At 42.0% G+C, this 20,008-nt stretch overlaps 2 protein-coding genes across 5 annotated transcripts; one reads left to right on the top strand and one right to left on the bottom strand.

Annotated features, from left to right (window-relative positions):
- Positions 1-4,739: 4,739 nt before the first annotated feature.
- On the top strand, positions 4,740-13,118 carry LOC148058971 (hyaluronidase-1). Its single transcript, XM_087782492.1, has 6 exons — positions 4,740-5,390; positions 6,081-6,329; positions 7,823-7,969; positions 8,209-8,295; positions 8,435-8,653; positions 12,732-13,118. Exons 1-6 carry the CDS (start codon positions 4,794-4,796, stop codon positions 13,113-13,115), a joined length of 1,683 nt encoding a protein of 560 aa, XP_087638618.1. The 5' UTR covers positions 4,740-4,793; the 3' UTR covers positions 13,116-13,118.
- Positions 13,119-13,589: 471 nt separating this feature from the next.
- Positions 13,590-18,297, bottom strand: borcs6 (BLOC-1 related complex subunit 6). Of its 4 annotated transcripts, none has more exons than XM_087782266.1 (7): positions 18,233-18,297; positions 16,603-17,120; positions 16,346-16,529; positions 16,085-16,267; positions 15,097-15,260; positions 14,946-15,029; positions 13,590-14,891 (listed from the first exon to the last, which is right to left on the bottom strand). In XM_087782266.1, exons 2-7 carry the CDS (start codon positions 17,107-17,109, stop codon positions 14,766-14,768), a joined length of 1,248 nt encoding a protein of 415 aa, XP_087638392.1. In that variant the 5' UTR covers positions 17,110-17,120; positions 18,233-18,297; the 3' UTR covers positions 13,590-14,765. The 4 variants fall into 4 exon arrangements, with proteins under 4 accessions (XP_087638392.1, XP_087638395.1, XP_087638393.1 ...); XM_087782269.1 differs by having other exon boundaries at positions 16,166-16,267; XM_087782267.1 differs by having other exon boundaries at positions 16,603-17,117; positions 18,233-18,277.
- Between the last annotated feature and the right edge of the window lie 1,711 nt (positions 18,298-20,008).

Raw genomic sequence — 20,008 nt, 5'->3', positions numbered from 1 at the left:
TTAAAAGTTTCTGTGCTCGTTAATACAACAAATTAAAGTACAACGTTTGAGTGGCTTCGTTGAGCATGTTTTAACCTGGACAAACATAGTGTGTTGCTAATTTACAATAGACATGTGACATACTAACAGCTTGTATAACACAAGTAAGAAGTTAATGATACTCTTTAAGAAACTTTAAGAAACATCTTAAGACGTTTCTATTTGTTCAGGCTTTTCCTTGAATTTCTGGAACTCCTGTGTTGTTCTCAGTATTATCTTGACCTTTAAAGTATGTACTTTTTTGAGTATTGTTTTGATTGTTTAAGCGCTTTGTGACCCTGGTCTTGAAAAGCGCTATATAAATAAATATTACTTACTTACTTACTTACTTACTTACTCGAACAGTGAAAACTAAGTACAAAAATAAACAAAAGTGCTAATTTTAATTTGAGGTTTTCTCGTTTTAAATCGTTGTTAGTGGAAAAACTTCAATGGAAAACTATAAAACACAAAAATAACTTGAAGTATTGTTTAAGGGGAAACTAGGTAATACATAATTATACTTTGTGTTTGTTATTTGTAACAATTACAAATACAGTTATGAAGTCAAACGACATTGAAAGTCATTACAAAGTCATTTCTCAAGACAAGAAGAAATATTGACTCATGTTCATAGATATTCATACGTGAGCTGTCCAGGGTCCTGAAGTTCCCTCTCGCCCTAAATATGGGAAATGAATAAACATCATATTCCATACAAAATAAAAGCTTCCAATGCTGCTTTTTTTCAACTAAATTCTACTCGAATTGATCAACATTATTCTTGTTGTTGAACACAAGTCGGTATATTTTATCCACAATTTCTCCGAAGTGCTAATGAGCAGCAGGAAGCGGCAGCTTGTGAACCTCCAGCAAAACTCATCCGCATTTATGGGAGCGGCTATTAAAGTCCTCGGCGTGCGAGCCACAGGCTGGACGCGCAACAAATCACCTGCACGCGGTGACGGCGCTCGATTTCTTGGCATCGCGACATGACGTCTGCTTATCTTTGATCTCGGCTTGTGATCAACTTCCAGATCCGCAGCAGCAGCAGCAGCAGCCGCCTGCGTGTCGGGCTCAAGAAAACAATGAAGGTCTTTCTCTCTTCGTGCTGAAGAAACTGTGTCGACACATGAAGCGCTCGAGCCTATGGCGGCACATCCGGGATTTTTTATTTGCAAATAGTTAAGGCGAGAAAAACAACACCGGTCGAATAAATATAGATCGAAGTTCAGAACAAATGGTTATTTTTACAGAATAGAAAAGTATTTGTGCTTTTGTGTTGAGCTTTATTATCGATTCACAGGTCATTGAGTGACCAGTGGAGAAGTGAGGAAAAATGGATAAACCTATATATCGATATCGATTCTTTATGTTTTTTGGAAATGTTTGTGGCTTTCAAATCGCATTTTGAAAACCTTAAACATCCATGATATTTTCACCATGGATCTTTTTTGTTTGTTTTTAATTTACAATTAACGTAACGGAGTTAATTTTTGTGTTGAAATTAAACTTCCGGCTGCTAGATGAAATTAACTCACAATGAAATCACACAAGATCACGGCGACGACTGGGGTCGAGGGGATACAGTCGACTCCAGCAGCTTCTATAGCTGATTTGGACATATTTTGGTTTTCAGTTCTATTAATTGAGCCAAAAGAAAGAACAGAAATCAAATAATGTCATTTCGGCGTCGCCTAAAATCTTAAAGTAAAAGATGCAAGTATGTGTCGTATAAAATGGTATCATCAGTGTTTCACTACAATCCTACAGTGCTATAGAAGAGCTCTATATCACTCATTTAGTCAAGTAATATTTCCAACTCCTTGAGCAAATGGATCATCGAGGAAGTGCAGAATGTATCGCTTGAGATCAAGGACACGGAGGAGACACTGTTAAGATGATATTTACTTCCTCAAAAAGGCTTTTCTTTCCTCCCGTGTTAAGCCGCGGAGGCGTGGGCTTAGGATCAGCTTGTGCCCAGACACAAGAGTAAACACAAACCAGCAGCTTAGTCTGAACACATTAGTGTACACACATCCAAACACACTGACCAGTGAACAATACCGTGAGAAACACCACAAACATTTTCTTATCATTCTCTATTAGCGGGGAGTAAATATGGAGGACGTTCCAGGTACTGGTCGTTCACAGACCCGCTACACTTGAACCAGAGACACACACTGGGCATTCGTCACCTTTAACCTCCATGGAATTAGTAGTCTGTAATCTCCATGTGGTCAGTGAGACTCTTGAGATGATCTCTTAAATCAAAGGGGGCAAAAAGCAGATGTCACAGTAAGTATAGTTTATTGTGATTCGCATTTTTTTCTTGACAAGAAAACTGGAGGTACGGCGCGGCTGTTTTTAATGGCTTGTTAGTGGCAAAAATAGCCCTCAGTGCACTTACACGAGCTGCCACCTCGCACAGCAAGGCTCCACTTTTGTTGCTGAGACGGAAATACCCGCAGATGCTAAATTAGCCGCCGCGAACTTGACAGTAATTGACCAAATATTTCCTAAAGTATCCATAAATATGAGCAGGCAATGAGATGCGACTAAACAGGGGCTGCGAGTGAATGAAGGGTGCGCGGATGAATGGGTTATTCATCACACGCGGTGGCCTTTGCGGTGACTCAATATCAATTTTTTTTCAACACCTGAGGACATTTAAGACTCAACGTTCGACAGCACCCTTCATCACCATCATTAAAAACGGCAAAAAAATATCCCCCTTGAAGGCTTTCAAAGAGCCAGGAATCCACGCGCTGGAGAATTGATGCCGTCCTGGAGGCTCCACGCTCATAATTCTCAAAGATGTCACTCATCTGTTGATGTCAGCAGATCTCAGAGAGTGTGTGTGAGTGAGTGTGTGAGAGTGTGTGTGCAGGGTTTCTGTTTCTGTAGATTGCCCACGAAGTTGAACATCTTGCATCATAATAAGGACTGTGAGTTTGCAGATAACATTAGATCAGAACTCTCAGCAGACTTTTTTTAGGGACCTGATGACACTTGTTTTAATATAAGATTCACTTACAATTTCCAAGTACTTATGTTATTGCAGGATACATACGGAGAGTTAATGTACTGGGTCTGCCCTGGGTCTTCCTCTCAGACGGCTCATTGCGGAAAGTAAATTAATTTAATTTTAAGATAAATATACAGCTAAAGTACATCATGTAAAGGGTTCTTACTTGTATAGATCTTTCTCTGAGTGTTCAGAAGTCAAGTCACCCATTTACGCGCAGTATACACACTGATGGGAGTAGGCTGCGATGCAGCGAGCCACTCTCCTGACTCACTCATACGTAGTAAATGTTGAATCTTCCTCTCCAAGATGCAGTAAGTTACTCATCATGACCATGTTTTACACTTATTACTTTATAAAGTTGCTCTGAAATCTGGACAAACGAGAGGTTACGAGAGTCCATTATGACCTAAAAATGGCTTCACTTCTCCTCCAGCCAGCTGTGATCACGCCCCGCTTTGTTTATACAACAAGTCCCTTGGAAGCGGAGACTTCCACGATTTTATGACGCGGTGACAAACCTCCATGTTCGACCAATCACAGCAGGGTGGGTGTGGTTATGGTCAACAAGATTTAATCTCCAGAAAAACAAAGTGTTTTCAGTGGGAGGAGCTTAATATAAATTTCTAATGTCAATATTTCAATGAAAAGAGAGTTTTGTACAAACACGATACAATAGAGTCACACATCACAACAACAACACACACACTGATGATACAATAGAGTCACACATCACAACAACACACACACTGATGATACAATAGAGTCACACATCACAACAACAACACACACACTGATGATACAATAGAGTCACACATCACAACAACACACACACACTGATGATACAATAGAGTCACACATCACAACAACACACACACTGATGATACAATAGAGTCACACATCACAACAACACACACACTGATGATACAATAGAGTCACACATCACAACAACACACACACACTGATGATACAATAGAGTCACACATCACAACAACACACACACTGATGATACAATAGAGTCACACATCACAACAACACACACACACTGATGATACAATAGAGTCACACATCACAACAACACACACACACTGATGATACAATAGAGTCACACATCACAACAACACACACTCTTGCTCAGCAACACAATCATATATGGAGCTGATATTGAACATACAACCATAAAGATTCAACCTAAAAATAAAGTTTAATGGACGTATTCGTCAGGCCAGACAGGAGCCTTGAACTATTGAATCTTTGTCTAAGGAGCCTCCTAACCAAGTGTTTACGTGCTGCAGTTTGCTCTGTAATTGATCAATCAATAGACAATCCATTAGCGCTCGGTCCAGGACTCCGTGTTCCTCATAGTTGGTGCTCAGCTTCGACGGCTGCCGTCAGGAATGGGAAACGTGTCCAAAAGCTCTTCCATGTTGTTGCAGCAACATTCAGGTCTGAATATCCGTAACGGCTTCATCGTGAGCCAACAGATGGTTGATGGCGCTCGTGATCACCTCAGGCTGCTTCAAACAATGATCTCACGCGTCCGTGATGACGACGAGTCTCTCGACCGAAGATAAAACGAAGCACACACTTTGAAAAGTAGACATTAGCAACAGACAAAAGCTCCTGCCTGATTGATGTTTAATGTCTGGAATCTCGTTCTAATGTTCTTTATTATTGTTTTTCTCTTCAGGAACATGATTGGCTGTTTGGGAGCGAAGGAGTGAGCCCGGTACATCTGGCTGCTCCAATGGCGTTACCCGACCCACGGTTTCATCCAGAGCCAAAACCAGCATGTTATAAAATCAGGAATCTCGCGCCAAGATCTTCATCCTTCAATTACAAATTCTACCCTCCAGTCTTTCTGCCCGTCTTTCTTCTCCTCGCCGCCTTCACTGAGCCGAGCAGAGCCGGACCACCGCAGCCGGCGATGCCCCCTCTTCTATCCGGACAGCCTTTCATCATCTTCTGGGGCATCCCGGACTCCATCTGCACCTCCAGGCCCGATCCGGGATCTTTCGGAATGGAGCGCGAGGGCAGAGTGGCCGTTTTTTACGAAGACACTTTGGGCAACTATCCCTACTACGTAGATAATGAGACGACGGTCCAAGGGGGGATCCCGCAACACACCAAGCTGGAGAGTCACATTCAGAAAACCCTGCTGGACATTGGCGAGGCCTTACCTGCTCCCAGGTACCTGGGTCTGGGTGTGTTGCGGTGGGAGGCCTGGGCGCCGCAGTGGGCCAGAAACAGGGACAAGCAAGAGGTTTATCTGCAGGCGTCGAGAAAACTGCTCAGGTCCTTCTTTCCCAACTGGACCACGGAGGAGGTGGAGAAGTGGTCGAAGGTAAAACAGATCCTAAAATAACTGCTACTAAAATGAACCGTTATCCTTCTGACTTCTCCACTTGAGTGAATCAAAATCCATTTTATTGTTGTTTAATTCATGTGGAAATATGGGGTGAATCTGGTCCAGAAAAAACAAATCCATCACCAAACAGGGAAATATGCAGAGACTGCAAATCTCTGGCCTCACAACAGAGAGAGTCGTTGGCTCATTTAGATCCGTCACTATGATGCAACACAACCATGAAACGAAAAGATATGAGCGGAATGTTGAGACGCGTGAGATGATGGAGGGAGAACCATCAAAGGTGGTAGCAGATGGTGGAGTGCACACGATGATGATGTGGAAAAACATTTTCAAGTTTCTTCTCTTGAGTCAAGAGAAGGTCTTTGATGAGAAATGCAAATATCTACTTTGTAGCGGAACATGAAAGCGGACAGAGAAAACACCATTCGGGCCCTATAGTATCGCCCCGGAACATCGCACATGCACTCACCAGCGCCTTTGAAGCCAAAACTCGAGAAGCAACCGAGCCAAAACAAAGCTGAACGTGCGAGCTGCAAGGATCGAGTCAAGAATTAAACAGAGCTTGATATTTGACACCCAAAGCGTTGCCTTGAAGGCAGATGCACGAGTTTTGACAAATTAAATTTGAGTAAAAAACGCTAACAATCATTTCTCATTTCACAGGTGGACTTTGAGGCAGCAGCTCAATCCGTGCTGACTGAGACTCTGCAGGAGATCAGACGGTTGAGACCTAAAGCATTATGGGGCATCTCTCCGTACCCCAGCTGCTACAACGGTGCCCCCAACCAAACCGTACTGGCCGACTACACCGGCCAGTGCCCCCCCGCAGAAATGACATTGAACGATGAGCTTGTGTGGTTATGGAAGCGAAGTTCTGCCATTTACCCGCTGCTCACGCTGGAGAAGCTGCAGGTGAGTCTCAACGTTAACAACATACAAGTGAAAATGAAGGAGGACCAGTTCAGTAATGATAGTCTATGCTTGGCTATATGGTGTATTACCACCTATTTTAAGTATTGTGGATGGATGGATGGATGTAGTATTTGTTAAGTCAGGAGTTTATTCCATGGCCATGGTTTTAAAGCCAAACAGCGGTGGCGGCCATCTTGAAAAGAGCACTTTTGGTTTACGGTTTTATTTAATTCAATTTAATTTAAAGTGTCAAATAATATCGATGTTATCTCAGGACACTTTACATCTTAAGTATGACTTTATTGGAGAAAAGATCTCAGTGAATCAAAAACGAGTGAATCATAGTGTGACAAGTTTGAGAAAAAAAGGCAGAAACCTTGAGCAGAACCAGACTCATTTTTTAACAGCCTCCTGCCGTGACCATCTGGGAGGGTGATTGACAGAGGGATGGAGAAAAGAGAGAGGGAGGAAAAACAGAGTAATTTAACCACAAATCCTTGTTATACTTCATTAATATATTATCAGAAGGAAGATTATTCACTTGTACAGTGTTTGCTGAGAGTTAGATCAGCGTTGAACACAGAAGTGGGTTTTGAACCAGGCTGTAAATATGTTTTAATTCTGTAAAAGTCTGTTATTTCATAAACCTTTATGCACTTTTTAAAACTGGATGTTGCCCCACAAACTGGAACATGCTTCCACAAACAACTGCCTTCTGTCCTGTGCTGAAACCCTACTTGGCTGCCTCCCAGCTCTCACTACTTTTCTAAGCGCAATGACGTGGAGGAAACATGGAGATGCCAAGTACACAAACCAATTGATTATCATGAACCATCACCTTTCCATGAAAATGGTTTAACTTAACTTTAAGTCAATTGGCGAAGGCTAAACAGACGCCTTTTTTACTACAACTTATCCTTATCGATTTAAAGAGGTCAATGCTATCTTTGTGAAATAAGTGCTGATACAGGACCATGTGTATTGGAGGCTCCAAAGGCAGGACGACCAGTCAACCAGGTTGAGCAACTATTTTCAGTGCAGTGTTAGAGGTGAAGAGGAGAGTGCAGGCTGGATGGAATGGGGGGAAGACAAGTGTCACACATGGATCAGAAACAGAAGAGTAGTGAGACCTGTCATGATGTATGGATCATGAAGACAAGAAGCAGAACTAGAAGCCTCATAAAGAAGATGACGAGGTTGTTATTGGGTCTTAAGGGTCAAAGAGAAGATAACAGTCGTAGATTTTCAAGACAGGAAATGCTGAACGTTAAAGGAAATGTGAAGAATTACAGCAAAGTTATAAAAGGACTAAAAGTCTGCAGAGAGTTTTCCCAGCTGTCAAGTGATTGCTAAGCATTAATCTGGATCGGCTGCGATGCTTAATAGGTTTCTCCACCGCCTGCGACCCAAAATCTCCAGCCCTGGTTCAGTGAATTTGTGCAATCTGTCTCCGGGACTACAATAAATCCATCACATCTGACTTGGTTTCTCAGAGCGGAACACCAGGAGCCAAGCTTTATTTGTCCAGTCAAATCAGGGAGGCGCTGAGGGTGTCGTCTCTGACCGGATCTGCATTCGACCTTCCCGTGTTCCCGCTGGTCAAGACGTTCTACGCCTCCACCAACACCTTCCTGTCTCAGGTGAGATCGCAACATCTGGTGAGCCTGATGGCTCGGAAGACAGGAAAGTCAGGAGAAGAATGTTTGAAAGTTGTGGTGCATCGCTAGGATTTATTATTTCATAAAAAATCAATTTACACTCGACATGTGACAAACACGGAGACGCTATAAGAGCCGTCGTTCCCACTTGACGGTGCCGAGGAAATAACACACATGAGAGCCTCTGGTGAAGTTCTTCCCCATATATTATCTCCCTGCAGGCAGACCTGGTCAACACCATAGGAGAGAGCGCTGCCATGGGAACAGCCGGTGTCGTTATCTGGGAGAAGAGCGAGACGAAGACGGAGGTGAGCAACCAGAAATTTAAGAAAAGTGGGATCACCCGTGAAACACCATTTTCCAGCCACTCCTCCGGTCGCCCCGTTAAAAAAGTCCGTCATCCGGAGCCGCGACTGCGGTCTTGAATAAACCTTGTCTGCTCCTCAGAGAGAGTGTCAGGATCTGTCCGAGTTCGTCCGTAACATCTTGGGACCGTACGCCGTCAACGTGACCGCGGCGGCGCGCCTGTGCTCGTCCTCCCTCTGTCAGGGCCGAGGCCGGTGTGTCCGTCAGAACCCGGGGGGCTCGGCCTTCCTTCACCTCCCGCCGCCGACTGAGGCGCCCGAGAAGGTGACGGAGAAGGTGACGGAGAAGGTGACGGAGAAGGTCACGGAGAAGGTGAGCGCAGTGAGATGAATGAGTCGACGAAGACAATATGTTCCTCTCTGTGTGTTTTTTTTAATGTAGCCATTAGCAGGTGAATACAATCTTTGGGAAAGTATATGATCCCCTTTTGTTCAAGGTTGCTGCTCATCTCAAAGATGTCTGCCCTCGAGCAACACAATCAACAACATAAACCAACGGTGTCATTTTATCTTTACCAAAACTGTCATTGTGGGTCAAATTCCCATCAACCAAAGTTGACTTCCCTGGAAGTCTCTGTAGACTAATTGTAGACGTCAATAATCTCCGTTCTTTATCTCATCTTAAGCACCTTGTAAGTCACCATATCCATATAAACATTCATCTTCTTCCACAAAACATTTCTCGATGGCCTGGATTTTGACAAACAACAAAAAACAAATGACGCCCCTTGTGGTTTAGAAAGAAGGTTTCTGTTCGAATACAAAGCTAGTTATGACTTTGTTTTAACTATATATACTTAACACAAAAACTTTTTTGCTCGACGTCCACGTATTATTTTACAGACAAACGCCTCCTTGAATAGATTCTGAAGGTGCAACTTGAAAAAAAAAGAATTTCTTAAGAAACTAAAGACTCATTAAATGAGCTGAAATTCACCCCAAAAGGGAAACGCTTTCCTTCAACTAAGAGGCACCGCGGGGAGAACGCTCTTCTGAATGAACGAGGTTGTTCAGATAATAAAGATTCATTCTCCGTCGACTTCTTCTCTGAAAGTGACTTTCAGTACCTCTCGGTTTCAATGGCGGTGAAAGTGGTTCTCGGCACGTACGTCTGACTGCATGAAAGACGCTCATAATCTTGTATTCTAAGCAAGAACAAAACAACTCCTCTCCAGTCAGAGATGATAAAGACAACCAGGCGTGACTTTATTAAAGCGGGAGAGAGAACTCCGGGGAGTCTAATTGCCCGGGGGAGCGGCGTTGCTCAGAAAGGCGAAAAGAAAACAAAAGCTGAAACAAAAACCAGGAGGGAGGAGCGCTATAAATGTTGCGTACACAGAAGACAACATCATTAGCAGCCGAGAAGGAAGAGTGTTCAGCAGCGCCGTGTGCACACGTTTGTTTTAAAATACACTTCACACGAGGGTGGATGTTAATGACGACAATCGTACATCAATGAACACACAAGAGTTCAGTCTAGCTTTAAAGACAACAGGACCACGGATGACTTTAACCGTCCAAATTATTCAACAAAATAATCAAGTGAGAAACTTCTGAAGGTTACACACTTGGAGGAAAACATTCATACAACAATAACAACTATTCTCTCTTTATTAACGACTGGTTTAATCATTAACGATAATGACTAGTTCAACTCTTCAGCGGTTGTTTTACGTTATGCTCTTCATGACGTGATTTAACCTCCTGTGAGTCATGTGACCACCAGACTGTTATACAACGGAGACAGTGTTTTTTTATATGAAGTACTGAGAGACATTTTTAAGTCACAAGAAGATAAAAGCAGAAACTGACAGAACTAGAAGATTTATCTTGTTTTGTAAACAAATACAGTTATGCTGTTGAGGCACTAGAGGGAGCTAAAACGCATTTAAACAACTACAGATTGGGGCTTTAAAATAAATGCTTGGGTAACACAGTTTTTTTAAACCATGTATATATGATATATTAGGAAAAGAGAGACTATTGGAAATATTTAAAACCTTCTTCATCGCTTCCTTTTGATTTTCCTAAAATACAACTGATAACACAGATCTTGATAGTTAAAGACAGTGGGAAGTACATGTGAATGGATGAGGAATGTAGTCGTAGTTATTCTAGTCTAATCTGCTCATTGGTTACCAATTCAGAATTAACTGTAGTAACCAGACCAAAAAAAAAAAAAACACAAAGATTTCACTGCTTAATTTTCAAGTCGTTTTAGTAAAGCCACGAGAGTGATCGACACACAATGTCAGATTTCGTCTAACAAACAAACTTAAGCTCAATGTCTCAAACAATGTAGCCTCAAAATAACTCAACTAAAATTACTGTAATTCTAGTAAAACATCATTTGAAAATTGATTTTCGCAATTTCCAAACACTACCCATTCCTACTGGTGCAGGTCTAGAAGTGAGAAGTTTCCTGAGACATGAATACTCTTGGGTACATTACTTATATCTGTATTAAAGATGAGAAAGATAAAAAACCATGTCAGCTCCTCTCTGCGCTTCATTCAGTGAGATTCTCTCCATGTGGTCCGGAGATCCGACCCTCCCCCTAAAACACAAATTGCATCAGATATCCGAGCGATTGGATCATCGTCTGGTGAACACTTTACTTCCCACTTTGGTAAAGTTGACGTTCACGAGTCTCGAGAACATTCAGACGACGAGGAACTTCTGGCTGCCATCTCTCCACACTTCCCTCTTCCTCTTGTATAATTGAGTCGCTCTCCTTCAAAAATGCATGAAGCGCCGGTTCTTCCGACTCGGCCGCGGCTCTCTGATGGATCATATACAGTCTGAAGTGTCAATTAAAGGTATCGCCGTCGACAGCGAGCGTGGATAATTTAGCAGCAGGACGGAGAAGGTGAATTTGTGTTTGGAATCAGGAGGAGCAGCGCAGGGTTCCAGGAGACAGGGTGAGGATTTTTGGAAAACCATTATAGTGGTTCAGATTGTTCAATTACACCTGAAAGATCTTCACGGGTTGAAGGTGCAGCGTTTGTGTCATGAGCACTTTCATCAGAATCATCCCTGTGATCTACACAACTGAGTTACACAACTCATCGATTTCTTTCAGGATTGATAGCAGGCGATCGACACATCTGAGGTTCGACTCCGACAACAACTTATTCTAAACAACATCTATTTGTCTCATGAACTGCTCGTTACAAGGTCATTACAAGGTCATTACAAGGTCATTAAAGGCTCTAAAACACGAGTGTGACAGTTAATCACACAAGGGGCCAAATATTTTCAACAAGGGACAAACTTTCTATCTATTCCAGATCACCCATAACACCCGCATCACTCTGTCTGCACTCAACTCTACACCTATCCGAGTAGAAGTGAAAGATACGCTTAAATATTGCAATATTTCTAACAAAATACTACATCAATATTCAACAGCACTGTCTTTTTTTTGGCTTTTAAATCCTATTTTGTCTTGGTCATAGTTTTTATGGTTTATATTTGGCAGAATTCATTACGTCCGCCACAGCGGCAATGACTGAGGACGAGAGGATACAGTGAGTCCAGTAGCTTTTAAAGCCGGTGTTTGGACATTTTTTTGGGTTTGAAAACAAATGAAAGCAGTCACAACTTCGTCAAGAGTCATGTGGTCTGTAAATACTACAACACCAGAGTCAAGTACTGGACAATACTACACATATATACTTGCTACTACAGTATCACAACACCAGAGTCAAGTACTGGACAATACTACACATATATACTTGTTACTACACTATCACAACACCAGAGTCAAGTACTGGACAATACTACACATATATACTTGTTACTACACTATCACAACACCAGAGTCAAGTACTGGACAATACTACACATATATACTTGTTACTACACTACCACAACACCAGAGTCAAGTACTGGACAATACTACACATATATACTTGTTACTACACTATCACAACACCAGAGTCAAGTACTGGACAATACTACACATATATACTTGTTACTACACTATCACAACACCAGAGTCAAGTACTGGACAATACTATAAATATATACTTGTTACTACACTATCACAACACCAGAGTCAAGTACTGGACAATACTACACATATATACTTGTTACTACACTATCACAACACCAGAGTCAAGTACTGGACAATACTACACATATATACTTGTTACTACACTATCACAACACCAGAGTCAAGTACTGGACAATACTACACATATATACTTGTTACTACACTATCACAACACCAGAGTCAAGTACTGGACAATACTACACATATATACTTGTTACTACACTATCACAACACCAGTGATTAATATGTTATCGCTGGATTCTTGAAAACATTATCTCTATATTTAAGTCTCTCAATCACATTTTTTGTTCTTCCTGCTCAGACGATCACGGAGAAAGCGACCGATCCGCCCAACATGGAGAGTAAACCGGTCGAACCCGACCCGGCAGAAGTGTGGAAGAAAGACTTCCAGTGTCAGTGGTACCAGAGCTCAGACGAGGACATCTCTGACCAGCAGTCCCCAAAGGACGGAGCTTCCATCGGAGGAACGTTCAACAGAAATGCTGGGAATGTTCCTCAGACTACGACCGCATCTTCCATCGTCTCCATATCAAAAGGTGCCTCAGAGTCCAAGTCCAGTCCCTCCACGCTCCCCGGGGGTCCCATGCCTTCAGTCGAAGGAGTAACAGACTGCTGTGCGACTTTTCACGGTTCCCCGAAACTAACTGTTCTACTGTTGCTGCTGGCTGCCTGCCTGGAACCTTAAACTACAGACAGAACTGGCCTTTAACAAAGAGTCTCCAGGAGGTGCCAAACATGACTTTATCAGTAGATCACCTGGAATAATATGATTATTGTTGGACTCTGAAGACATCATGGCAATACAAGGATTAGTTGAAACAAAAGGTTTTTGATAAATGTGGGTTCAAGTGCCTTAAAGAGTTGTTGATGAGAAAATGTCTTTCTTTGTAGAGTCGATACATTACTGTGAGTCAAAATAAACCTCATTAATCATGAGAGATTCTCAGATAAACACACTGGTTTCTATCAATATGAAGGACAGACAACCATTCACACACACACTCATACCTACAGAAATAACCCCAAGTTCTCCATCAACCTCGGTATGTTTTTGGACTGTGGGAGGAAAGCGGAGTTCCCGGAGTAAACCCATGCAACATAAAAACTCCACACAGAAGGGCGGCAAATGGAAAGAAGAGACGAGACGAATGTTAAGCAATAAAAGTGTTGTTTTTTCAGGTAAATTTATTCATAATTCTTCATTAAAATATACACTGAGGAGGGTGACACGTCACTAAAATTATTTAATTACAGAAATGTACACAAAAGCAACAGAAAACAAACAGATCCATGAATATTTACTCTGAACGATAAAAGAATCCGATCTTCTCGTCGCATGCGTGGACATTATTTCCTCAGATTCTCGAGGATGTAAGAAAAGGATTTTCAAGCTTTTTGTCAGGAAGGTTTTTGCCAATAATTCCACTTTCACTACGTGATGCTCAACAGTTTGTTTAGCATCTGTAAATAAAAATCAGTGACAAGGAATCAGAGTTCTTCAAATTGTTGTCAACATAAGCATTAAAACGAGTATGAAAAAGTGAGTTACGTTAAAATAAGCTTCTTAAAACTTTTCTTTCTCTTCAATCCTCAATATCACTTACCAGTTCTTGAGTCCTTCTTCCAATCTGCTGGCTCTGCTAATCAATAAGTCAATCGGTCGCCACACGTGTCGGTTCGAGGTGTGTGACGAAGCTTTTTTGAGGTTCACGATTTTGAGGAATTTAAAAAATGGGAGCTAAAATAACAGAAGAATTAAGTGAAAGTGGCTCATAAAGTGAGGAAATTGATTTTTTTTTTTCTTTGGAAAGAGTGAAGTTAAGGATTTCTTCCCAGTTTCCACTTTACATGCAACACATAAAACAAAAACCTCCCTTCAGAGTTACTCCGGATCCTTCTTAGTAAACATGTCGACATGAACCGGCCCGACAGTGAACTGGCACGAGGGAAAGCAGCGATAAATAATCAAAAGATGGTGAACCAATTATTTTTGCCCGACTCTGGCTCCAGGTATACATTTGATGTTTGATTTGTTGCTGAAAACACTGCCTCGCGGCGACAGGGGGGAGAAAACAAAGAAAGAGAGACAGCGCCCCCGAGTGGCCAGGCGCAGTTTGTGCAAATTGGACGGAAATAAGTAACGTTTCTGTGAATCATCTTTAAAGACACGGGACGTGTATAAATAAGGATTATAGGAGAGTTGATATCAAAGATGGACGTGTGTGTGTGTGTGTGTGTAAAAGGGATTTTTTTGCCTCATCCGTGGCGGAAACAAGCGCTTTTGAGTGACGCCAGCAGAGGCTTCTTGCTAGATCTAGAGTTTGTACCGGTGCAGCTACTTGCAAATGGCTTCCAGAGCGTCCAGCGTGCGTTTGACGTCACGGATCTGTGCGGCCAAGGTGTGGATGGGCTGCATGGACCGGTCCAGCTCCTCGCATCTGGCCATCAACGTGTACATGCCCTGTGAGAGACACACCGGATCAGAACCCTCTCGACGACACGTCAACGAACAGACCTTTATACTCATGTCCACGGATTCTCCGAGGCTGTCCACGGAGTCTCTGTAGGTCTGGATGTATCCGACGCTCAGAGCCGTCATCTGGGTCGACAGAGGAGTCAAGTCGGGGTTACGTTACGACCTCGTTATCGTTAAAAAAATCCATTACGTTCTGAATGGTTCCGTTGAGGCTGCGCATCATCATCTCCACGCTCCCGGCGATCTCCTGCGTGTGCTTCTGAAGATCCACCAGGACGTTCGGATCGATGGGTGGGATGTCCGCCGGTTTCCTTGACGACCCACGGCTGCGGTAGATGGGCCCCGAACAGTCGGCTGGTGGTGGAGAGAGAGTTTGAGTTTTGAGTTCAGATCAAATCAGACGCTCAGACATAAAAATGATCTGCTGTCATCATGACAAAAACACATGTTGCACCTCAGAGTGAGCACTTTAAACACCGTCACGCTCTTATTATTCTGTCATTAATTGACTGAACCATTTATCATCCTCTGATGCGAGTGTTTATTTGTCAAAAATATCTTATTATGGGATGTTTTGCGGTACAAACAAAGACAGATGATGGAAAACTAAGCATCAGTTTAACCTTCATTTGACAGTAGAGTCGACGCGCAGGAGATCAAATTCATTCAGTCTAATAAACCAGGGTGAGTCATGCTTTGTAATTGAACCAGCAGCTTAAACCCCCCCCCCCCCCCCCCCCCCCCCCGTGTCTTGAAGTTAGTACGAGCACTAAATCTGCTGCTTCAAGAACTTATATTTCAAGTTGGTTTTTTTAAGTTTCAAAGTACATACAAGAATATTTAATGCAACTCAATGAAAGATAAAAAATGTAAAAGAAAAACGGTTTCACACGATCATCGACCTCACAAGGTCATAGGGTCGATATACTTTAGGCTGTTATCAGGATTAGAACATGGTTATGAACTTGAAGAATCCTGGTCTAAAGAAGAAAAACTGTGTGAATTAAGAGATGCTTTGACGATGTTTCAGTGTCACTTCACTTCAACAGATGTTGTTTTCCACCATCAAAAGATTGATAAATTGAATTTAACTTTATTTCTTTCCCGATCATGTGATCTGCTCCGGAGTTTGTTGTGCCATGATTAATGCAAGATGGGGATTCTTGGTCATAACTCACAGTCACTACAGTCCAGGCTAGGCTTGGAGCTCATCTTTATCTTCTGCTCAAGATTCTTGGTAATAAAGTGAGTCAGGTCACCGTCGTGGCTGACCGTGCCCTCCAGCTCCAGGGCCGAGGAGATGGTGGCCCTCCTGCCCTCCGACTGACCTCCACGTCCTGCTCCTCTGGAACCCGACGCGCCTTGTACAAGAACGAGGAGGAGGAGGAGGAGAATATAAAACCTCTGACCACATGACCGTCACACCCGTGAACACTGACCTCCACACGCTTGGCTTATTTCATCCAAGCTCTTGCTGTCTTGCATTCCTCGAACATTCCGGACCCAAACCTGGGCCATGACATGAGGCGGACACTGGGCTTCCTCTGACGACATGAGCGGAGGTGGAGAAGAGGAGGATGCGGTGCTAGAACCAGGAGCGGAGGACGAGTAGTGCCTCAGTGCCTATGAAGTGAAAGACATGAAACTAATGAGTGCTAAACTCTTCATAGACGTAGAAATGTTTCTGTTATTTTACCCGTTTTTCCTTTCTGGTCTCCTTACGACTCTGTTTGATTTCATTCTTCTCTCGCTCCTCCTCGTCCTGCTTCTCTTTCTCGCCGTCATCCCTCTCTCCTCCGGCGGCGTGACGTCTCGCTCGGCTCTCGGCTCTCTTTGAGGAAGGTTTTGAAGGAACGTGATGCAAAGAGTCCCACAAAAGATCTCCTCCGAACGCATGGCCAACGTCAGCGGCCTCAGGACTGGCCGTGTCCGTGGACTCCGAGTCGGGTCCGTGTGAGGTTCCGGTCATGTGACCGCAATGTAACGACAAACCCGTTCTTTGGTGATCGTCGCCGTCGTAAACATCGCTTCCTCCCACTCGGTGGTGGTCGGAGTGTTTTAAGTCCTTAAGAGTCTCTCCAGGTCTTTCTCTTCCACGTTTCACCGACACGGAATCGAGGAGGCCATTTTCCGACGACATGGAATTCAACAGGCTGTTCGGGATCTCTGACCCCTCGGTGCCTCCAGCAGGTGCAAGACTCATCACTCCATCTGCTGCAGAAGAACGAAAGGAACTGGATTCACATGCATGTCTTATAAATGTTTATCTCACTTTCACGATATTCCACATATGAACAGCTTAACTTTCAGCCACAAATAATAAACAACAAGATAGTTAATTTTAAGTAACTGTAACAATAACTGTTGATCAGAATCTACTGATGGTTCCTGAACACGGTTCAGGACCAGAGGAGAGAAATCCTTCCAGACTGTTGCTCCTAAGCTTTGGAACGATCTTCTTCTCTCTCTTTACGCTTGATGATCTACTGACTCCTTTAAGAAACATCTTAAGACGTTTTTATTTGTTCAGGCTTTTCCTTGATTTTCTGGAACTCCTGTGTTGTTCTCTGTGTTATCTTGACCTTTCAAGTATATATTTTATTGAGTATTTTTTTGATTGTTTAAGCGCTTTGTGACCCTGGTCTAGAAAAGCGCTATACAAATATAACTTACTTACTTACAATACAAGAACTTAAGAATAAAATTATACTTTGACTGACAGTGTTTCCTGAGATTCCTTAATAGAAAAACAATAGAAAAATAAAACGTTACATCAGAAAAGATGACACTTGTATTTCAATATCTGAAGGAGCTCCGTGTGGAAAAGATGGTTTTGTTTTGTTTCAAGAACACGTGACTGCTGTAAATATATTTTTCCAAAAATGTTACACTGTTGAGATGGAATTATTTTCGACCAAACCTTTGACAGGATGAGATGAAACCAACGTTTTGTTTGGACACTTTTGAACCGAGAACATTGAAGTTCACGATTAATAAAACATGACGTAATTCTATTTTGAAGCCACTGCATCAGAAGAAAAAAAGATTCGGGCGTATTTAAAGAAAAGCTTGATAAATTCAGGGGATAAACGCTCGTGAGAACATTGAAAATATAACAAAAAAGAATCAAATATTCGAGACAGTTTAAGGAAGTGTTCTTGTCATTAGCCGCCTTGTTAGCTGTCGCGGCTAAGCTAACGTCAGCTGGTCCCAAAACACGCTCAAAATCATTTTATATTTGGGACACACTTGCGTCAGTGAAAACTTTAAAGGAGAATCTTCATATCTTAGCAAAATGTATATTAATAAACCGACGAATTACTCACCGACGATTTTTTTTTGGCTTGGAAATAGTAAATACAAATGCGTCCGTCGTTAATATCCTTCCCCACGACGTCGAACAATAGTTCCGCGTGCGGATCTACTGAGCGATAACGAAAATTAAATGTTGACTTATTTAGGTTAAAAACAAATACAATTACGATTAAAATAATTTTACTTTTTGTGTTTTGAATCCTTTAAGTTGAAAGTTTTTTTTGTTTTCTTTACATTCTTGTATTTCGTGTCACGTAATTTTCTTTAGTGAAATTAATAATTGATAAATTCCAAAAATAATATGTATTTTTAAAGGGTAGAGTTAAAGTTTAACCCTCAAAAAAAACAATTATTGTTCTTGGTAACGACATGTATTTTTAAACACGTCTCTTTTCAGTTGATTTTGTCTTACAATTCAATACTATATATATACATATTCCGTAAAAATTTTTATTCATAAAATTGTATCAGTATTTATCGATATTTAAACTTCGTAAATGTCGTGATTGACAGCTGTAGTTGTGATTGTGACGCAATATTAGTTGTGTCCTGCAGATGGCGACAAAATCCACACTTTGCTGTTTTAAATTGTATTTTCATTATATTTAGAGAAACATAAAAAAAACATTTAACTCAAGTAAACGTTCAATATTAATATATATTCTGACTTTTTGTTGGACTTATGTGTTTATAGGAACCGTGGATGAACAGAAACGAGTGAAGAGTGAAGCTATAGGCAGAGGTTTTGTTGGTTAAACAGTCGTTTCTGGGTTTTCCAGAACATCCCAAGAATGCAAAGCTGCTCAGTGACGCCTGGAAACAGATCATTTGACCCAATTACAGGTTCTGGACGGGAAGCTTCAGACTGTACATTAAGTCCAGTTTCTTTAGAGAATCCTTTAATGTTGACTTGTTTGAGTCCTGCTCTGGTGAAATCACCTCCAGGACGTGGAGGTGGACAATAAAAGCGTCTAATAATAAAGACTCGAGCTGTGGTTCCGTGGTTCTGGCGGTCCGGGGCAGGACAGCGTCTGAGGCCCGCGGATCCCTAGCATGTGGTCGGCCCGTGACACACAGCGCGGCGGAGGCGGGAGAGGATTCGAACCCGCAACCCGACCACATCTAGAGACCTTGTTAAATATTAGATTTAGCAGCGTCATTAAGAGCAGCTGCTGCTGCCGCTCGGTCCGACTTCTGGTTCTGGTTCTGAATCATGTTCTGCTTCTAGAACTTCAACACATTCTCAATAAAACCTGCTTCTTTTCCATCAGTTATTTGGAGAAACCTTTGAAAAAGAAACTAGTTAAAGCTTAAGTTACAAGACAGATGTGACTTTGGATAAAAAAGTAGCAGCATCTTGCAAACTTTATTGACAATGTTCAGCATTTAGTGCAGCAACAGTCGCTAGAATAAGAAGCTTTATAGACACAAGTTTGAAAAAGAAACTAGTTAAAGCTTAAGTTACAAGACAGATGTGACTGGGAATAAAAAAAAGTAGCAGCATCTCGCAAACTTTATTGACATTGTTCAGCATTTAGTGCAGCAACAGTCGCTAGAATAAGAAGCTTTATAGACACAAGTTTGAAAAATAAACTAGTTAAAGCTTAAGTTACAAGACAGATGTGACTTTGGATAATAAAAGTAGCAGCATCTCGCAAACATTATTGACAATGTTCAGCATTTAGTGCAGCAACAGTCGCTAGAATAAGAGCTGTGAGTAAGAAGCTTTAATGACACAAGTTTGAAAAAGAGAAACTAATTAAGGCTTAAGTTACAAGACAGATTTG

This window comes from Callionymus lyra, chromosome 19 (genome assembly GCF_982586985.1).
Source record: "Callionymus lyra chromosome 19, fCalLyr1.hap1.1, whole genome shotgun sequence".
Taxonomy (NCBI): Eukaryota; Metazoa; Chordata; class Actinopteri; order Syngnathiformes; family Callionymidae; genus Callionymus; species Callionymus lyra.
This window is presented reverse-complemented; position numbering and strand designations above follow the sequence as displayed.